The sequence below is a fragment of the Anolis carolinensis genome, chromosome 1 (assembly GCF_035594765.1).
Source record: "Anolis carolinensis isolate JA03-04 chromosome 1, rAnoCar3.1.pri, whole genome shotgun sequence".
NCBI lineage: Eukaryota > Metazoa > Chordata > Lepidosauria > Squamata > Dactyloidae > Anolis > Anolis carolinensis.
The window spans coordinates 192,558,489-192,578,707 of NC_085841.1; the positions used below are offsets into that span (position 1 = coordinate 192,558,489).

The window sequence follows — 20,219 nt, forward strand, 5'->3', positions numbered from 1 at the left end:
GACTCTTCTCCTCATCTACTGTACAACAGTTTGTTTTGTTCAGTAGCATCCCTTGAGCCTCCATGTCAAGGACAGAACGCCACAAGATTCAAAGTAACAGAGTTTATTAGATTACAGAACTCAAAAATGCCCGTAAAACACAAGGGCCAGGCAGTTTTTGCCTTTAGGAGCAAAAAGGGGCAAAAGTAAATGTTCAAAAGATAAACCGGATTAAACCGGAGTTTAATCCGGGTAAAAACAAACTGCTTGCTTCAGCCTGGGTATAAACGAAACGAAAGCCAAGGAACAAAAGATACAAAGAATGCAACTAATTGGCAGCAGATTCCTCTCTGCTGCCAACACTGTGCTTAGAGTAACTTGCGTCGCTCCCCCACACACACAGCAGACAGGATCTCCAACACGAGTAAATCAGCCAAGGATTGTAGCAGTTGAGTAGACCAGTTCCGTTCCGTAGATCAAAGCCAGAAGCAGACGTTTGTAGTTTTTCCAAGTCCAAGAAGGGGGGAAGACAAGCCGTGGTCAGTTCAGTCCGAGTTCTCAAAGCAGGAGATGGCGTCCGTCAAGAAGACGACGGAAGGTCAAGCTAATAAGAGTAAGCACAGGTTTGCACAAACAAATGCCCACACAATCCCTCCCGCCGTCTGACCCTGGATTCCAATCAACTTACGTCACAGCACAGGAAAGCACACAAGTCTTCAGGGAAGCGTCCCACACACACACGGATCCCAAGCGTTTGCCCAGATTACCTTGCCCAACGCAATTTGCAATTGCTCTCAAGCCCCATTTTATGCCAGTTACAAATCTTCATCACTGTCAGCTGTCCTCCTTAACCCGGGCGTTTCCTCATCACTTTCCTCGTCAGAGCTGGAACACCTCTGACTACGCCCAACAGCATCTCCAGCTGTGGATCCCGTCCCATCCCTCCAGCTAAACCATGGGTCTAATCCTGAAGGTCCCCATTCATCTTCTGTCCCATCATGGCCAGTGGCACCCACTTCCTCCCTTACCCGAGTCCAATCCATCTCATCCTCCTCTGAGCTAACCAGCCCCTCCTCCATTCTCTCCGTAAACCCTTCGAAAGACTCCTCGTCAGATGGTGCTGCAAATATGTCTCGCAGTCTTTTTCTCTCTCGCTCCTCGAGAGTATCTGACTCTCGAGGAGTCTTACGCCCACGTCTGTCAGTACCAGAGCCATGAGGCTCAATCATAACACTATCCCCTCTCACAAAGGCCTCCTCCCCCGATGGCGGAGAAGTGGCAGTGATACCCTCCGCTATAGCACCACGACGACTAGAGGTATCAAGTTTCAACAGCGAACGATGAAAGACTGGATGGACCTTTAAACTAGACGGTAAACGCAAACGAAACGCAACAGAAGAAATCTTTTTAACGATAGGAAAGGGACCCAAATACCGAGGCGCAAACTTTCCCCCAGCCTGTTTAATATGTTTGGAAGATAACCACACCAAATCCCCTTCTTCCAACTCCTCCCCTGCCTGCCTGTGGCGGTCAGCCTGAGTCTTCTGCGTTGCCTTAGCTTCCAACAGTAAGCGACGGGCAACATCATGCAATGCAGCCATTTCCGAAGAGCGGTACACAGGGTCCGAAGAGACCACATTGGTCGACGGCGCCACACCTCCCCGTGGGTGAAAACCATAAGTTAGCTCAAATGGCGTATGCTGACTAGACGTGTGCACCGCATTGTTGTAAGCAAATTCCGCCACCGGTAACCACTTTACCCAAGCCGTGGGTTGATCTAAACAAAAACAACGCAGATACTGCTCTAAGAGCCCATTAACCCGTTCCGACTGTCCATCCGTTTGCGGATGGAAAGCTGAAGACACGTTTAACTTAGTCCCCAAACACTCATGGAAGTGTTTCCAAAAGCGTGACACAAATTGCGGAGCCCTATCTGAAATAATCACCTCGGGTGCTCCGTGCAAACGATAGATGTGCTTTGTAAATAGTAAGGCCAACGTAGGGGCCGCCGGAATGGTTGAACAAGGAATAAAATGAGCCAGTTTACTAAATAAATCCACCACCACCCAAATACAAGTATAACCCCCAGACTTAGGCAAATCTGAAATAAAATCCATGGAAATGATTTGCCATGGCCTCTCCGGAACAGGTAAAGACGATAACAACCCTCTAGGGCGCCCAACAGGCGTCTTACTCTGCTGACAAACGGCGCAGCTGTCACAAAAGCGCAGAATGTCTTGCCGCATCTTTGGCCACCAGTAGCTCCTGGTGATAAGCTGTACGGTCTTGAACCTGCCAAAGTGCCCAGCCATGGGTTCGTCATGGTGGGCTCTAATCACCTCCAACCTGAGGGTCCCTACTGGTACGTAAACCTGCCCCCTACGCACCAATACCCCGTCTTGATCCTGGAGATGCGGCAGTATGGTACGGTTACCTGCAGAGAGCAGCATCAGTTGCTCCTGAGTCCATACATCATCCTTCTGAGCCTCAAGGATCTGGTCATGTAACCCAAGCTCATTATCTACAACACACAGAGAGGCAGTAGGCAAGATGGTCTGACATACTACCTGCTCATTGGTCTTAAATTCCGGCTTGCGGGATAAAGCATCGGCCCGCAAGTTTGCCTTCCCCTCCACGAACTGCACCTTGAAGTTAAACCTGGAGAAAAACAAAGCCCAGCGGATTTGACGCTGGTTTAACTTCTTTGCTGTTTGCAAGTGCTCTAAGTTCTTGTGATCAGATCTGACCACGATCTGGTGCCGTGCCCCTTCAAGCCAGTGCCGCCACACCTCAAACGCCACCTTAATCGCCAACAACTCCTTCTCCCATATGGTATAGTTCTGCTCGAAGGGTGTTAGTTGCCGCGAGTAAAATCCACAGGGACGCAAGGTCCCTGAGGAATCCTTCTGAGACAATACAGCCCCCAACGCGTAGCTAGAAGCGTCCGCTTCTACCACGAACGGTCTGTCAACATCAGGATGGGTTAGTATGTTGTCCGATTGAAAACTAGACTTTAGTTGTAGAAACGCCTCGTGAGCTTCCCGCCCCCACACAAATGGCTGTTTCTTGCGCAGAAGCTGCGTCAAAGGTACCGTGAGCTTTGCAAAATTCGGAATAAACTCCCGGTAGTAATTAGCGAAACCCAAGAACCTTTGTACATCCTTCTTAGTCTTCAGCTCCTGCCATGAGTTGACGGCGTCAACCTTATGTGGGTCCATTTTAAGTTCCCTACCTGACACTACATGACCTAGGAACTCCACTTCAGGCACATGAAAGACGCACTTGGAAGCCTTGGCGAAAAGCCCATTAGCCCGCAGTCGGTGCAGAACCTGCTTGACATGTTGACGATGTTCTTTCTCGTCCTTAGAAAAAATCAAGATATCATCCAAATAAATCACTAAAAATTGGTCAATTAGGTCCCTGAACACATCGTTCATGAACCTCTGGAATACCGCAGGAGCATTACAAAGCCCAAAAGGCATGACTCGGAACTCGTGGCATCCGAAACACGTGTTAAATGCCGTCTTCCATTCATCCCCTTCCCGTATACGGATTAAGTTATAGGCCCCCCGCAGGTCAAGCTTGGTAAAGACCTTAGCCCCTTGCACCCTTGATAACAGTTCCGAGATTAAAGGCAGCGGGTACCTATCCCGAATGGTGTATTTGTTTAGGATCCGATAATCGCAGACCAACCTAAGTTCCCCAGTCTTTTTGGCTACAAAGAATACCGGTGCCGCAGTTGGAGAACTAGATGGGCGAATAAACCCCTTGGCTAAATTTTCATCTAGAAACTCCCGCAAAGCTTGCCTTTCCGGTACAGTCAAGGCATACAGCCTCCCTGCTGGCAGTTTCGCACCTTCTGCCAACTTGATGGCGCAATCATATGGCCTGTGCGGTGGTAATTTGTCCGCTTCTCTTTTACAAAATACATCAGAGAACTCCCCATACTCAGCAGGCACTCCCTCCATATCAGAATGAGTAACATTTAGAGTGCAACAATCCTGCCTCTTTAAGATCACTTTACGTGTTGCCCAATCTACATGTGGGTTTACTACAGCTAGCCAATCCATCCCCAGGATCACATCATATCTAGGCAAGCTCGTAATATCCCACACAAACGTTCCCGTTACTCCCTGCACCTCCCACGTTACTGCTGAGGTTTCATGGTTAACCACCCCAGTCTCCAGCAGTCTCCCATCTGCTCCTTCCACCCACACGTCGCATGCCTTGCGCACTCTAGGAATGCCATGCTTCTTAGCAAACTCAATATCTACATAGGAGACCGTAGCCCCTGAGTCCAGCAGTGCCAAAGTAGAAACAAGTTCCCTTCCCCCAACAGATAATGTAATGGGTACGAAAACATGCTTCCTCCCCTCAGTTGACTGCTTGAGGAGCCCTAGTGCGTTGGACTCACGTCGCACTAGGGCTGGCCTTTTCCCGAAAGCTGGGAAGGTTTCACATTACAATTTTTGGCAAAATGCCCAGCATTCCCACAGTACAAACACAAGCCCAGCTGCCTCCTACGGCTCTTTTCCTCTGTAGACAGCTTTTTAAGGACCCCAAGCTCCATGGGCTCTTCCCCCATCACCACAGGTGCCCTGGTTACATGCATGGGTGGCGCACACATTGCTTTTGAGTGTTTACGAGCCTCGAACCTTGCGTCTAAACGCAGCACCTTAGCTACTAAGGCGTCCCAGCTTTCAGCCGGCTCCAAGCGTGCTAATTCATCCTGGAGCATATCACTTAACCCGGCAGTAAATAAAAGCATGAATGCATTTTCCCCCCAATCCAGCTGGTGGCGATACAGGTTAAACTTATTTAAGTAATCCAAAACAGTCCCCTTTCCCTGTTTCAACCGATACAGAGCCCACCCAGCGTTCTCCGTGCGGAGAGGATCCCCAAAAGTATCAGTTAACAACTTTTTGAAATTATTCAAATTGTCCTTGACTGGGTCATTTCCCAAAATTAAATTAGTGGCCCATTGTCCTGCGGGACCGGTCAACAAACTCAAAATAAAGGCCACCTTGCTAGTGTCTGTAGGAAAAGCATGAGCACTGAGCTGAGAAAAATAAAGCTCCACTTGTGCCAAAAAGGTTGGCAACTTGCACCTGGTTCCGTCAAAGCGTTCAGGAGTCAAAACATGTCCTTTCACAGCCTGAGCTGTTTGGATAACGGTAAAAGCCGTTTGCAATTGGTCTACTTTGGCCCTTAACTCATCCATCGTCTTCCTGACGGGTTTATTGCTGCAATAAACTTTTTATGGGCGTTGGGCAATCTGTCAAGGACAGAACGCCACAAGATTCAAAGTAACAGAGTTTATTAGATTACAGAACTCAAAAATGCCCGTAAAACACAAGGGCCAGGCAGTTTTTGCCTTTAGGAGCAAAAAGGGGCAAAAGTAAATGTTCAAAAGATAAACCGGATTAAACCGGAGTTTAATCCGGGTAAAAACAAACTGCTTGCTTCAGCCTGGGTATAAACGAAACGAAAGCCAAGGAACAAAAGATACAAAGAATGCAACTAATTGGCAGCAGATTCCTCTCTGCTGCCAACACTGTGCTTAGAGTAACTTGCGTCGCTCCCCCACACACACAGCAGACAGGATCTCCAACACGAGTAAATCAGCCAAGGATTGTAGCAGTTGAGTAGACCAGTTCCGTTCCATAGATCAAAGCCAGAAGCAGACGTTTGTAGTTTTTCCAAGTCCAAGAAGGGGGGAAGACAAGCCGTGGTCAGTTCAGTCCGAGTTCTCAAAGCAGGAGATGGCGTCCGTCAAGAAGACGACGGAAGGTCAAGCTAATAAGAGTAAGCACAGGTTTGCACAAACAAATGCCCACACAATCCCTCCCGCCGTCTGACCCTGGATTCCAATCAACTTACGTCACAGCACAGGAAAGCACACAAGTCTTCAGGGAAGCGTCCCACACACACACGGATCCCAAGCGTTTGCCCAGATTACCTTGCCCAACGCAATTTGCAATTGCTCTCAAGCCCCATTTTATGCCAGTTACAAATCTTCATCACTGTCAGCTGTCCTCCTTAACCCGGGCGTTTCCTCATCACTTTCCTCGTCAGAGCTGGAACACCTCTGACTACGCCCAACAGCATCTCCAGCTGTGGATCCCGTCCCATCCCTCCAGCTAAACCATGGGTCTAATCCTGAAGGTCCCCATTCATCTTCTGTCCCATCATGGCCAGTGGCACCCACTTCCTCCCTTACCCGAGTCCAATCCATCTCATCCTCCTCTGAGCTAACCAGCCCCTCCTCCATTCTCTCCGTAAACCCTTCGAAAGACTCCTCGTCAGATGGTGCTGCAAATATGTCTCGCAGTCTTTTTCTCTCTCGCTCCTCGAGAGTATCTGACTCTCGAGGAGTCTTACGCCCACGTCTGTCAGTACCAGAGCCATGAGGCTCAATCATAACACTCCATTTTGGGGATACTGACATAATTATTGCAGGGAAGGAAGGGTGCTGACCCCATAGCATGTACTGCCAAATCAATCTAAGCCTTTTTTTAAAAAAATGTGTATGTCAGCATGTATCCCTGTGATTTGAAGGAGATTGGATTAACTTAGGATTTCAATTCCAGCAACAGTCAAGTGCCAAAAACAGTTACATAATACTCATTAAGAACATCCTTGGCTTTCTATCTTCTTCACTGCTCCATTATGATCCTCAATTCAGGTTTATACTGCAGTGATCTAGTCTTTCAAGTGTTCAGACATTGTACTTTGAGAGGGGCCAGTATTTTCGAAAGCAATAATCAACACATCTTTGCTCTTGCTATAAACCACTGTAAATTGGTAAGGTCTAATGAAATATATTCACGGATCATTAAAACAAGAGGGGAGGTTGCTATACAATTGGGAGGAAATCACTTAATTTTTTTAAAAAAAATTAAGACAAGTAAAAAGTTAATTATTGCCCTCATGTTGAACAGTAACCTGGCTAAAGGAAAATGCCTTGGCTAGAGCTCAAATACATTTCTTTAAGTACTATCCAAGCTGAAATCCAGTCAAGAGTTAATATTAAAGTACAAAAGTTAATTATTTTCACTGAATATAATTTGTCTCCTAATTCAGCCATAAAGTTATTTTCATGACTGCTTATAAGTTTTACATTTTTACAAAGCTCCCAATGTCCTGAAGAAACATGTTTGTTCACATTCTAATTTGTTATTAAGGAACTTGAAGGATATTAGAAAAGGATTTTGTTGATTGCTAGTTCATCTTATGCCAATGTTTATTCCTCTTCAAGAACAATAACTTCTATCAGAATGGCCATGTCTACTTAGAGCTAATTATAATTTAAGAAGAAAGTGAAAGAGCTAATGATTGAGTAGTGTATTACATAAACAAATTGCTGTTCTCTTCAATATTATGCATTTTATGTGTTTACACATGACACTAACTAATGTTTACCATTATTTTCTATTCTATCACCTCCTCCAAGTTACAAAGTTATTCTTTTCTGGTCACTCCTAAGCCTCACAAAAACTCCTCCTATGTAAACTCAGTAACTCTGATGAACAATAAGTATGTGTACAATCACAAATCAGAAAACATCGAGTTGAATTAAAAGGACCAGAAGGTATTTCATAAAGCTTTGCAACAAACCTACTAATTTGAAAATCAAGTTTTTATACTAATATACGATACCAACAGAAACTGCTTGGTGATTGATGTAACAAGTGTGGTGGCAACTTTATTTACAATTTCACTTATTCCCACATTCAATTACAAAGCTTTTAAAATAAGAAAGATTAAACATTTTGAATGCAATAGGTCTTACTTCCAGGTCAGCCTTATTTGAGACCCGCAGAACCCTCCCAGTATAACCTTATTTCAGACCCACAGAACGTAGATCAAACTGCTCTAAAAACCCTAATATTACTCAAACAAGAACTAACAAAAACCTTACGGACAATGTAAGATTTGCTCCCTGAATATAAAATAAGCAGATGGCTCTGTTTTAAGAGCCAGACACTCACCTTCCTCTCACAATATTTTCTTGAAGGAGTTCATGAATAATATTCTCAATATTAGAAACATTCACTTTATTGATGAGACCATTGATGGATTTCTTCAATGCTTCCCAACTCATCCTTTGATACGCTAAACTGTGTGCCAAATGTGACAAATTAAGTTATGGACTAAAATAGTAAAATAATTAGAAATTCAATACTTAGTTTGAATGCTTAACACATTATAACACTTTTTTGGAGAAACGTTTCCCGAGAATAATGCATAAAACCACATATACTTGCCTCTTTCCATTTTTAAGAGCAAATTATTTGCAGAAGAATTAGCCACAATGAATAAGTACTATGCCAATAAATCAGTATCATTGATAACATTAAATCATGACCTTACTTATGCCATCCCCAACAACCCCCAAAGGCATATCATGAGACAACTAAAGCTGGATCTACACTGCCCTACATCCCTGGAACTGATCCCTGATTATATGCTTTGAACTGGATCATGAGTCTCCATTGCCATATAATCTGGGATATAGGGCAGTATAGAAGGGACCTAATAATGGTAGTTGTTGTAGTTGCCTGTCATCCCAGAGTGTTTTATATGTGGTTAGCAATGGCTGAGGACAAATCTGGACCATCCCAATCATAATTAAGCAATTGACTTTATTCATACATGTTTGAGAATGTGCTGACAAGCATACAGCAACTCAAGCACAACAAATCTGATCATCATAAATTTGCCTTTGATATTCCTACAACTTCAGATAACACCTTTGAAGAGATCCCATTGGGCTATGAAGCCTTGGGTTGCAAAATGAAGAGTTTAGAGCAGGCCTGCATGACCTGTGGCCCTCCAGATATTTTGGACTTCAACTGCAAAATTCCTGAGCATTAGAAGCCCAAACATCTGGAGGGTCACAGGTTGTGCAGGCTTGGTTTAGAGGTACAAGTGATTTTCTCACCAATTCTACCAGTGAAAGATAGAGGATAGAGTAGTTGTGGTAGCAGCGAGCGCCTGGGGCAAGCAGGGTAATCGGGGAGCCTTCCTTTGCAAAGAAATAAAGAAGTTGCAGGGGGAACAGAGAGAAGAAGAGAGATTGAGAGAGAGAGGGAGAGAGAGAAAGAAAGAGAGAGAGCGGGAAGGGACCACTGGGATGGGATGCCAGAGACTAGAACCACCTGAGCAGAAGACGACACATAATCCCGAGTAGCCCACCTTTTTCAGGGCGCTGATCCCCAAGAATGAATGAACAAAGAGAGGGAAGAAAGAGAGGGAGGCCTGGAGAGAGAGTACCAGTGGAAATTTGAACAGGGGCTGCAATTGTCCTAGACAAAGGATTACTGGCTACAGATAGACTACACCTCATGAAAAATGTCTTTGGCAAAACCTTAGCAAAACTGATCAAAGAGGATTTAAATTAAATACCTGGGAGAGTGGAGATGATAGATCAAATACCTATACACATGCAGACTCTAAACAAAAGGATGTGAAATCTAGATGAGAACCTGAATGAAAGAGTGGGAATCACAGTTGAATTCATAACAGAACAGACCATGACAACAACCATTGTTTTAGATGCCTGTAGCATAATGCAGAGTTTGGGAAACAAACAAGATGAGCTTGAAGTCAGAGTGCAGGAAAGTAGATATGACGTTTTAGATGTATCAAAGGCTTACCTATTTTTATCAGTGATTTGTGCCTGCATCATTCGAAGCTTTGCTGGAGGTATGTATGCACCCCCAGTGCGGGTAAGAATGGGATCCACCTCTTCCTTCTTCTTTTTTGGAAGGGGTTCATTGTGCAGTGTTGATCTCTCCGCTGCATGTTTTCTGTCAGGTGAAGGAGATCTTCGGTATTTTCTCCGATCAGATTCCCTTTCTCTTTCTTGTCTTTCTCTCCCCCTGAAGCATAAAAACAATTACAACATTCACACTACTACAGTATTTGAAATATAACTTGAAAGTAAATGAATTAAATTGAAAGGAGTTCAAAATAGAAGAGCAATGAAATAATATTAAGAAAGTTATGGGGAAATTATATTGCAAGGATCATAAGTTAATTCACTAAACAACTCAGAGAATGTTCCAACAAAAGATATTAAAAAGTAAAGGATTCCCCTTGACATTAAGTGTAGTCAAATCCGAACTACTAGGTTGGCAGAAGTTGGGGCTAACAAAAGGAGCTCACCCCATCTGTGGATTCAAACTGTCAACCTTCCAATCAGCAAGTTCTGCAGCTTAGAGGTTTAACCTGCTGCACCACCACAGACGATATTAATATTGTGGATTTTTTAAAAATTGAGATTTAGCCAAAACATGCTTGACGTGTGTATTGAGAAGGGAGAGTTAGGCCTCTCACCAGAAATAGCTTAACTCTAGAATGTACTTAGGCTTCTGCGCAGATGCTAAAACCCATCTGGATGACTTCACAGAGATCACAACTAAATTCTACTTATATCCTGTATTTCTCCATGATTTGAGATCCAAAATAGCTTCCAATATAGTTTTGGTTTCAGTAAAAATCTATCTATTGAAATAAAAATTAAATCATATTATTAAAACACATATTCCATTGCAATATTTTATAACCATCTATTAAGAAGAAAAAAATATTTAGAAATTGACCAGATTAATTTCATAACCAGTGTCCATAACAGGCAGTCAGACAGGAAAACCAGCTAAAATAGAAAAAAATTACCAGTGGATCTATAACAAGCGTTCAGATAGCCTAACATTTCTTGGAAAGGCGCTTCATGAGAGATCCTTCTCATGAGCTACATTCTATTAATAGATGACATCAAGCTGAATTAAACAGAAAAGAAGCTAACTAAAAGAGCTTGCTAAAAGCTAAGCAGCATGATCATTAACTAGTTCATTACTGCTTGACATTTACCTTGACTCCATGTATTTGTCACCATAACGTCCCTTTTCTGAATGCTCTCGGTTGGGTCTGCTATGATCTGAATAATCTTTGCCTGGTGGTGACCGAGATCTCCCACGTTCTGCATACCTACATCGGGATTGAGAGAAAAACTGTAATATTTGGGGGTTTATTTTAAAAACTAAAGGATTTTCACATATCATAGAAACCGCAAATTTTGTAGGCTATGTTTTAATGTCAAAGCTCCAGTATTTCAAACAAATAGACACATATTTATTGTTTCTAAACTTTTTTTATCCATAGTAGTTGAAATTAAGGGAAGTGTCTTATGCTGCAAAGCCAAGAAAAGTAGAAAGGGTGACATGTAACAGAGGTTTTAGTATTTAAGCAATGGAGCTTTTGTGTTCTGTGCCGCAACTTGAAGAACTACATTGCTCCTCAGCCTGCTGTTGGGTACCCTGTGATGCAGCCCATTCTTTCTTACTCTACATTCTGTTACCTAAGTCTGACATCCGACAAAGGCATATTTAGCCTATTAATGTGAACTTTTGACAGAAGGGGATGAGTGACATCCACAAACTGGAACAGGTCTTTAACACATTGCAAAATCTATTATCTTTCCTATTTTATCTTATCGACTCAACAGTATAGTATAGTATGACCTCCACATTTACAGGGAATAAGTTCCATGAACCCCCCCCCCCCCCACCACCACCACCACCACCATGAATACCTGAAAGTGTAGATAATAGTGAACCCTGTATTTTGACTAGGCTGGAGGATCTGGCATGGGAGGGCAGATAAGTGAAACCATGGATCTCGAGTCCGTGGATAAAGGAGTCAGTAAACTTTTCTATGAAAAAAGCACTGCATGGATTTCATAACATATTCTAATAAAAATTAATTTAAACCGGACCACAAACCTCCACAGGAATTAAAATATGTAAAGGTGCATACAGTGACCATATCTCCTAATTCATCATACATTCTAAATTTCTGGTGTTGTGCCATAAAAACTGAAGAGGGGTTTTTAATGCATATTTACCTAGACACTTATAATCCCCTTTAAGGCCTGCTCAATCTGGTGAATGACAAGAAGGGACTACTATGCATGGGTCTTCTCAACCTCCTTAGGTTGAAATCTGCTAACAGGACTCACACAGGAGTAGGGTCTGAGTGGACATGATAATACAGGCTGTGGTTCAGTGAAAAGAACTTTACATGGAAGCAGCTTTTTACCACAGACTGACCCCCCTTTCCCTTTAAGGTGTACACATATGTAGTAGTAATAAGAATAATAAGAATAACTACTTTATTCTTATATCCCACCCCATCTCCCCGAAGGGACTTGGGGTGGCTCACATGGGGACCAAGCACAGCAATACACAATAAAACACAATCACATAAATACATTTAAAACATATAAACATAAAATCATAAAACATGCAATAGCTACTAGTCATGTGCAAAGAACATATTCCACTGGGGGCAAGGCAAATGTTGTCTGTATGCAATATCTTATAAATCTCTACTGAATGGACCGGAAGAGCAGTAACTGGGTCTAGGTGGAGGTAAGGAACAGTTGTTAATTTATGCCAATCTATATGTATGTGCATGCCTGTCAGAGACAGAAGGTTGCTAGAGGTTTCAACGGCAATACTCATGTTAATTTGCATCATTTCATAGTAGTGAAGGAACTGTTCTGAAAAATTCTTCTGTTCATCTACTACATAGGGGGGAGGGTTATGGATGTACGAAGCAGCAGACAGACATTTCACTACTGCTGCCATGGTTCATTAGAATGACAGATGTGTTTCTATAGAGATACCATTTCATTTACCTTTTCTTCACAGTTAATCTGCCTTTTGAGAGCAGTTTTGGTTCCCACTGTTTTAACAGATAAGGCATTTGATATCCATTCTCAAAAGAATCCACTGACCCTAAACCAGTATTCTTAGATGTCATCCATACGTATAATAAATGAAACTATCCAATAGAATATTGTTATTATTGAACTTTAGTTATGTAGGATGCCAAGTACAGTTGGAACTCCACATTTCCAGGTTTAACTTTGGCAGATTTGATTAATATGGACTCTAAGAATCTCTAGGTCGTTCAATATGATTGTATGGTTAACCTACATCAGACATTCTACAGAATTGCACTGGGTGACCTAGAGATTCCTAGAGAGGTATTCTCTCAGGGGGAAAACATTTTTAATGTTCTGCCTTCTCACTTTCAAAGGTGCCCTGTGCTCTAACTCCAGTGAACGTCAAGGGCTATCAGCAAAAGGAAAAAAAAAACCTTTACCTGTCTTCTGGAGACAAACTTCTCTGTCGAAGATTGTTAGCTTCTTTCCTTTCATAACTGGAACTGGACTATAAATACAACAAAATTTAAAATTAAAGCACAAATACACCAGCTAGAGCTTAAAGAATAGTATGCCACTTTTTTGTATTCCAAGATCCCCCCATTACATTCTCTTGCGCATCCAAGAAAGCTGTTCATCAGATGTACAGAGTGGTGTAGAGAGAAATTTGATGTTGGACAAAAAAGACTACAATCACAAAAGAAAAACACAATTCCCTCTTACCATCCATTTTCACTCATGAAACGATTTCAACAATCTAGTCCATGGATTGGGAACATGTAGCACCCCAGATGTTTCTGGATTGCAGTTCTCATCATCCCTCACCACTGGTTATGGTGGCTAGAGTTGACGGGAGCAACAGTACAACAACTAATAGGAGACCACGTTCCCCCAGCTCCCTTCTACCATATGTATCAAAAGAACTCATTTACACTGGATACAGCATTTCCAGTTCTACTGTCCACCTTTTCTGCAGGCTGAATCTATGGTTTCAAACATATGAATTTTATTTGAACATAACAGAAACAAACAGGTCCTAGTTGAAAAAACTTACATTCACCTGTGTCACCCCACTCTTCATTTTCTTCCTCTAAATCCACTTCAAGCTCTGAATTGATAATGAACAGTGTGCAGAAATCAATTTGCAGGATATGTGTTATTCTTCCAGTCAAAAGAGTTCATCTGTAAATAAAAAAACATAACAATGTATTTTTAAAAACACTGGGAAAAGGCAGAAGCAGACTAAGGCAATTCGGCAAATCTCCCATTTAATCTAGCACAATTACAATCTGTCAAGAATGTTCTCAGAAAATCCCCCCCCCCCCAAATTTTTTTCTTGATAATTAAGAAAATTACTATGTGTGCACGTAGAAAATGACGTGGAGCCATACAAAACGCAGAAGTGAAAAAAAAAAAGGCAGACCATGGCATAGATGAGCGATATAGTTATGGATATAACTCACATGGCCAGAATTCAACTTTTAAAGTCTGGAAGTGGAGGGGTTGAATATGGGCAAACTGGCATATATTCACCAATCCCACATATGTTCACATGCCTATACACAAAATATTATCTGAATATAAGCTATTTGGCCAGAAATGGAAAAGAATAGTACAGGATCATATATTTTGACAAATGGTAGGTTTGCATGAAGTCCAAAGGATGGATTGACAACAAATTGGATAAAGGAATATACTGTACACAAGTTGCTAGAAAAGAGCAAACCAACACATCCAAAATGACATATCACAGAAGAAATGATTCCATGGCATTGAGAGGTTGAGCAAAGAGGAGGCAAAGAACCATATTCACCCAACCCTGCAAAGCTCCATCCTATTTAGGGAAGCCAGACTGAAAACTACAGAGGGCTCCTGTTCCTTTAATGGCTGTGTAGTAAGATTTCAGGAAGTTTTTGACTGTTACCCAGCTATGGGGAAAGTAACATCTACCGAAATTCCTTCTTCTGTGTCACCAATAACAGTAAATAAACAATAACAACTGCAAAGCCTGGCTTAGAGTGGTGATGGTTGTTGTTAATGGCTATCAAGTCAACTTTGATTTATGGTGACCCTATGCATGAAAGGCACCCCTACTATCCACAACTGCCCTGTTTATATCTTGCAGACTTAGGCTGGAACTATACTGCCATATAATTTGGATTATCAAATCAAATAATGCAGATTATCTCTGTACAGATATCAGCCATCATGCCAACGTCTTAAATCAAGAAATAGCTTTCTAAGATCTACAGAGAAACTCGCAGGAACATATCAGAAAACGAGAGTCCAAAAGTGGCAGGTTAACACCTGGAACCTCAATCACTGCTGATACCAGATAAGAAACTCCCTTCTGAGCACACAGAAGACTGGGCAACTTGGAAAGCGCTGAACAGACTGTGCTCTGGTATCACAAGGTGCAGAGCCAATCTTAAGAAATGGGGCTTCAAAGTGGAGTGCACGACATGCGAGTGTGGAGAAGAGGAAACCACAGACCACTTACTACAATGCAGTCTGATTCCTGCCACATGCACAATGGAGGACCTCCTTACAGTGACGCTAGAGGCACTTGAAGTGGTCAACGGAAATTTAGTACAATGCCAAGTTTTTAACTTTGTGGTTTTTATGCATTATAAGTGTATTCTCAATTAGCTTGACATGATAAATACATATAAAGATTATTTGCTTTGAACTGGATTATATGAGTCTACACATATGCATATAGATAGGTAAAGGTAAAGGTTTTCCCCTGACATTAAGTCTAACCATGTCCGACTGGGGGTTGGTGCTCATCTCCATTTCTAGGCCAAAGAACCGGCGTTGTCCGTAGACACTTCCAAGATCATGTGGCCAGCATGACTGCATGGAGAGCCATTACCTTCCCGCCAAAGTGGTACCTGTTGATCTACTTACATTTGCCTGTTTTCGAACTGCTAGGTTGGCATAAGTTGGGACTAACAGCGGGAGCTCACCCAGTTAGGGGGCACATATAGATACATATTCATATATGAGTCTACAGGGGTTACACTCCCCCTGAAAGACTGTGTTCACAGCTTGGGAGTACTCCTGGATCCATCTCTCCAAATGTCAGCACAGGTAGATGCAATAGTCAAGGTTGGACTTCTGCAATGCGTTTTACATTGGGCTACCCTAGTACCAAGTTCGGAAACTCCATCAAGTTACAGGAACATCTAGGAGGGAGCATATTACACTGATCCTAAAGTCACTTCAGTGGCTGCCAATTAGTTTCCAGGGAAAGTACAAGGTGATGACTTTGACCTTTAAAGCCCTATGTGGTTTGGGTCCAGGTTATCTAAAGGATCAACTTCTCCAATACAATCCACCCCATACACTTCAGTCTTCTGGGCAGTGTTTGCTCCAACCAGCCAGAACTCAACTGGCAACCACCACTCATCGGCCACCCGTGACTGTAGAACAATTGGCTGGTAGAGCTCTGATAGCTGGATCAGCTGTCGGAATCTAAGACACAATGAAGACCTGTCTCTTCCAGCAGGCCTACCCAGGGCCGGCTTTGTCCGTAGATGCCAAAGGGGAATAGGGAAATGCCACCCTCCAGGAGAGTAATGTGAACATGACCAAATCACTTCTATTTATGTAATACCAGCAATTCTGTACTTTTCATATTGCAGAGATGATCATTTACCTTTTAATGAAACCAAAGAACGACACAAATTACAAACTAAAAACAAAACATATCACCACAAGGAATTTAACCAGTTCTTCTCCCAAGCAAAATGAGCAACATACAATTTACAAAATTCACATCCACATACGTAATTTATGTTCAATAGGCGTTTTCTTAATCCCTCCTTGTTATCCAATATTTTTGTTTATCCAATGTTCTGCTGGCCTGTTTATGTTGGATAAGTGAGACTCTAATACAGTAGAGTCTCACTTATCCAACGTTCTGGATTATCCAACCCAGTTTGCCTCCCGCCCCGATCCGCAGCTGTTTCTGTAGACAGCAGGGATTGAACTTTTTATGGATTTAATTTCTGAGAATGTTGCTACTGTAAGTTCATTTTATGCAATTCTATCTTTATTTGTATTCAATTTGTTAGTAGCCAATGTTTTGTAGTCAATGTTTCCAATATATTGCGATGTTTGGGTGCTAAATTCATAAATACAGTAATTACTACAAAACGTTACCATGTTTTGGACTGCTTTTTCTGTTAATTTGTTGTAAAACATGATGTTTTGGTGCTTAATTTGTAAAATCATAACGTAATTTGACATTTTAGGAGCCCCGGTGGTGAAGTGCGTTAAAACACTGAGCTGGAGACCGAAAGGTTCCAGGTTCAAACCCCGGGAGTGGCGTGAGTGGCCGCTATTAGCTCCAGTTCCTGCCATCCTAGCAGTTCGAAAACATGCCAATGTGAGTAGATCAATAGGTACTGCTCTGGCGGGAAGGTAACGGCGCTCCATGAAGTCATGCTGGCCACATGACCTTGGAGGTGTCTACGGACAACGCCGGCTGTTCGGCTTAGAAATGGAGACGAGCACCAACCCCCAGAGTCAGACATGACTGGACTTAATGTCAGGGGAAACCTTTACCTTTTAATTTAACATTTAATAGGCTTTTCCTTAATCCCTCCTTATTATCCAATATTTTCGCTTATCCAACGTTCTGCTGGCCCGTTTATGTTGGATAAGTGAGACTCTACTGTACTTCCTTCCCAAGCCTGACGCTCCTTTCCTGTCTTCTCACAATATGGCCAAAGAACAGCAGCCTCAGATTACTCATCCAGGGAGATTTCATGCTCCAGGACCCATTGATTTGTCTTTTTTGGCAGTTCATAAGATGTGTAGAACACCACAACTTCAAACGCGTTTATTTTCTTTCTCTCCACCTTCTTCGCTACACTGTAGGTTTAATGAGGTGTGAGACAATTTTAACTGCTATGGCGCAATGCTAAGGAGTAGGCACGGGCAAACCTCGGCCTCCAGGTGTTTCGGACTTCAACACCCACAATTCCTAACAGCCTACCGTTTGTTAGGAATTGTGGGAGTTGAAGTCCAAAACACCTGGAGGGCCCAAGTTTTCCCATGCTCACTATGGAGTTTAACAAGGCCTTGAGCCTCACCAATCAACAGTTCTCATGATCCCCTAGAATTGAGTCATTGAAGTTCAAGCGGCTTAGAATTCAACCTGCCAGTCAACCTGGGAGACCGAGTGGGAAATAAAGCGACGGGCTCCTGCCTCGCAGTGCACAGATGGGAAGCCTTTTAGGCTTCTCAAGCAGGAAGGCCGTTGCCACGCAACTCCTGCCCCTTTCCCGCCCCCTCTCTTCGAACGGAGAGGCAACGAGGAAGAGAGAGTGAGGGAGAGGGTCCCCAACGGAAACTTCCGCTTCGCTTTCTTCCCCACAACTTACCGCCAGCTCCGGAGCTCCGCCATAAACGCGCCCGCGCAAGCCCTGACGCTGCGACGACGCCACTTCCGCCAACTCGCCCGCCAATCAGCGACGAAAGAGAAGGCGGGACTTCCGGAGAGAATAAATATTGTGCGTTGCTGTGAGTTTTCCGGGCGGTCTGGCCATGTTCCAGAAGCATGCCTCTTTGACATTTCGCCCACATCTATGGCAGGCATTCTCAGAGGTTGTGCGGTTTGTGGGAAACTAGGCAAGGGAGAGTTATATATATATCTGTGTAATAATGTCTAGGAGAAAGAACTCTTGTCTGTTGGAGGCAAGAGTGAATGTTAAAATTGGCCACCCTGATTAGCATTGAATGGCCTTGCAGCTTCAAAGCTTGACTGCTTCCTGTGTGGGGGAATCCTTTGTTGGGAGGTGTTAGCTGGCCCTGAATGCCTGCAATTCCCCTGTTTTTGAGTGTTATTCTTTGTTCAGTATCCTGAATTTAGAGTTTTTAAAATACAGTGAAGTCTCACTTATGCAAGACTCGCATATCCAAGGTTCTGGATTATCCAAGCCATTTTTGTAGTCAATGTTTTCAATATATCGTGATATTTTGGTGCTAAATTAGTAAATACAGTAATTACAACATAACATTACTGTGTATTGAACTAACTTTTCTGTCAAATTTGTTGTATAACATGATGTTAAGAAAATTTGTAAAATTATAACCTAATTTGATGTTTAATTGGCTTTTCCTTAATCCCTTCTTATTATCCAAGATATTCGCTTATCCAAGGTTCTGCCGGCCCGTTTACGTTGGATAAGTGAGACTCTACTGTACTGGTAGCCATATTTCATTCATTTTCATGGTTTTCTCTCTGTTGGAATTGTCCACATGCTTGTGGATTTCAATGGCTTCTCCGTGTAGTCAGACATGTTGGTTGTTAGAGTTGTCCAGCATCTGTTTAAAAGCCTCCAAGGAAGGAGCTTACACTACATTCTGAATCAGAGAGTTCCACTGCTTAATAACTCTTACAATCAGGAAGTTCTTCAGGAAGTCAATCAGATGGCCAATACAGACTTTATTAAAGTTTCACACCATACACACTTTAACAATCACAGGCTGTACAACATGACAACAATGAATGTATTTTGAGCCAGTAAGGCAGCGGTTCATAATTTCTCCCAATCAGAACAATATCTATTATTCTCTAATGTCTATAAAATACCAATGACTGTAAACGGAGGGAATATTAGATCTGGAATTCTCCCCTGTCATCCTTCTTTGGCCATCAATGCAATAAAGGGATCTCTGTGTCTTGATTGGATCCAGTTGGAGATGGCAGCCAGGCACAGCCCCCTGAATTCCATACAACAACACAACCAGCTTAAAGCAGTGTGAACAGAACAGTTTAAAAATGTGAAGCACAACTATTTTGAAAGTTAAAAGATTTAAATTGGTTAACATAATTCAGAACCATTCATATGTGCATTTTTAAAAAAGCCAGTTAGTCCCAAAAGCCTTGTTGAAGAACCATCTTTTTCCAGATACCAGAATGACAACGAACTGCCAACAAGGTCTCTAAGGACAGCAGAGCTTTTCATATGTTCTTAGTGCTTTGTGTTCTAGAGCTGTGGTGGTGCAGTGGGTTAAACCCTTGTGCCGGCTGAACTGCTGACGGTTGGGTTGCTGACCTGAAGGTTGCCAATTCGAATCCGCAGAATAGGGCGGGCTCCCATTTGTCAGCTCTAGTGCTTGAATATAAATAGGAAGGGTATTTGCAGCCAGTGTAATTCCTTTAAAACTGGTGTCTTGCAGGTTCTTGACTTTGGCTCTGGAAAGTTGTTGCCACCTTAGCATTCCGTAACCAAACTGCTAAGAGGATAAAACCCTTAGTTCAAAAGGGCCGAAATGTCAGCCAAAATGCACATGAAAATCAGTAGGATAAAATAATAATGTAGCTGTATGCTTTTTCAGGATAGTATTTTTCATGCAACACTTGTCTGGTGAAAATGCTGTACTGCTAATTAGCATTTCCATTTGAACGCAGTGAGATGTTGCTGAAATTGCTACAGTTCAGTCGTCTCATAGAAGTACTAACTGTTTTAACACTTATCTCATAGGAGGAAAT

At 42.6% G+C, this 20,219-nt stretch overlaps 1 protein-coding gene across 2 annotated transcripts in view; it reads right to left on the bottom strand.

Annotated features, from left to right (window-relative positions):
• The window catches only part of cwc22 (CWC22 spliceosome associated protein homolog), a 45,672-nt gene extending 27,462 nt beyond the window's left edge, over positions 1-18,210 (bottom strand). The window contains exons 1-6 of one of the 2 annotated variants that reach the window (XM_008121145.2): positions 18,106-18,210; positions 13,773-13,894; positions 13,153-13,220; positions 10,855-10,971; positions 9,639-9,863; positions 7,971-8,099 (exon numbers count right to left, since the gene is read on the bottom strand). In XM_008121145.2, coding sequence (XP_008119352.2) covers positions 7,971-8,099; positions 9,639-9,863; positions 10,855-10,971; positions 13,153-13,220; positions 13,773-13,793 — 560 coding nt within the window. In that variant the 5' untranslated portion in view covers positions 13,794-13,894; positions 18,106-18,210. Of the gene's footprint in view, positions 1-7,970; positions 8,100-9,638; positions 9,864-10,854; positions 10,972-13,152; positions 13,221-13,766; positions 13,895-18,105 lie in introns of both variants that reach the window. The other variant, XM_008121144.2, reaches the window with a different exon arrangement.
• Positions 18,211-20,219: the final 2,009 nt, after the last annotated feature.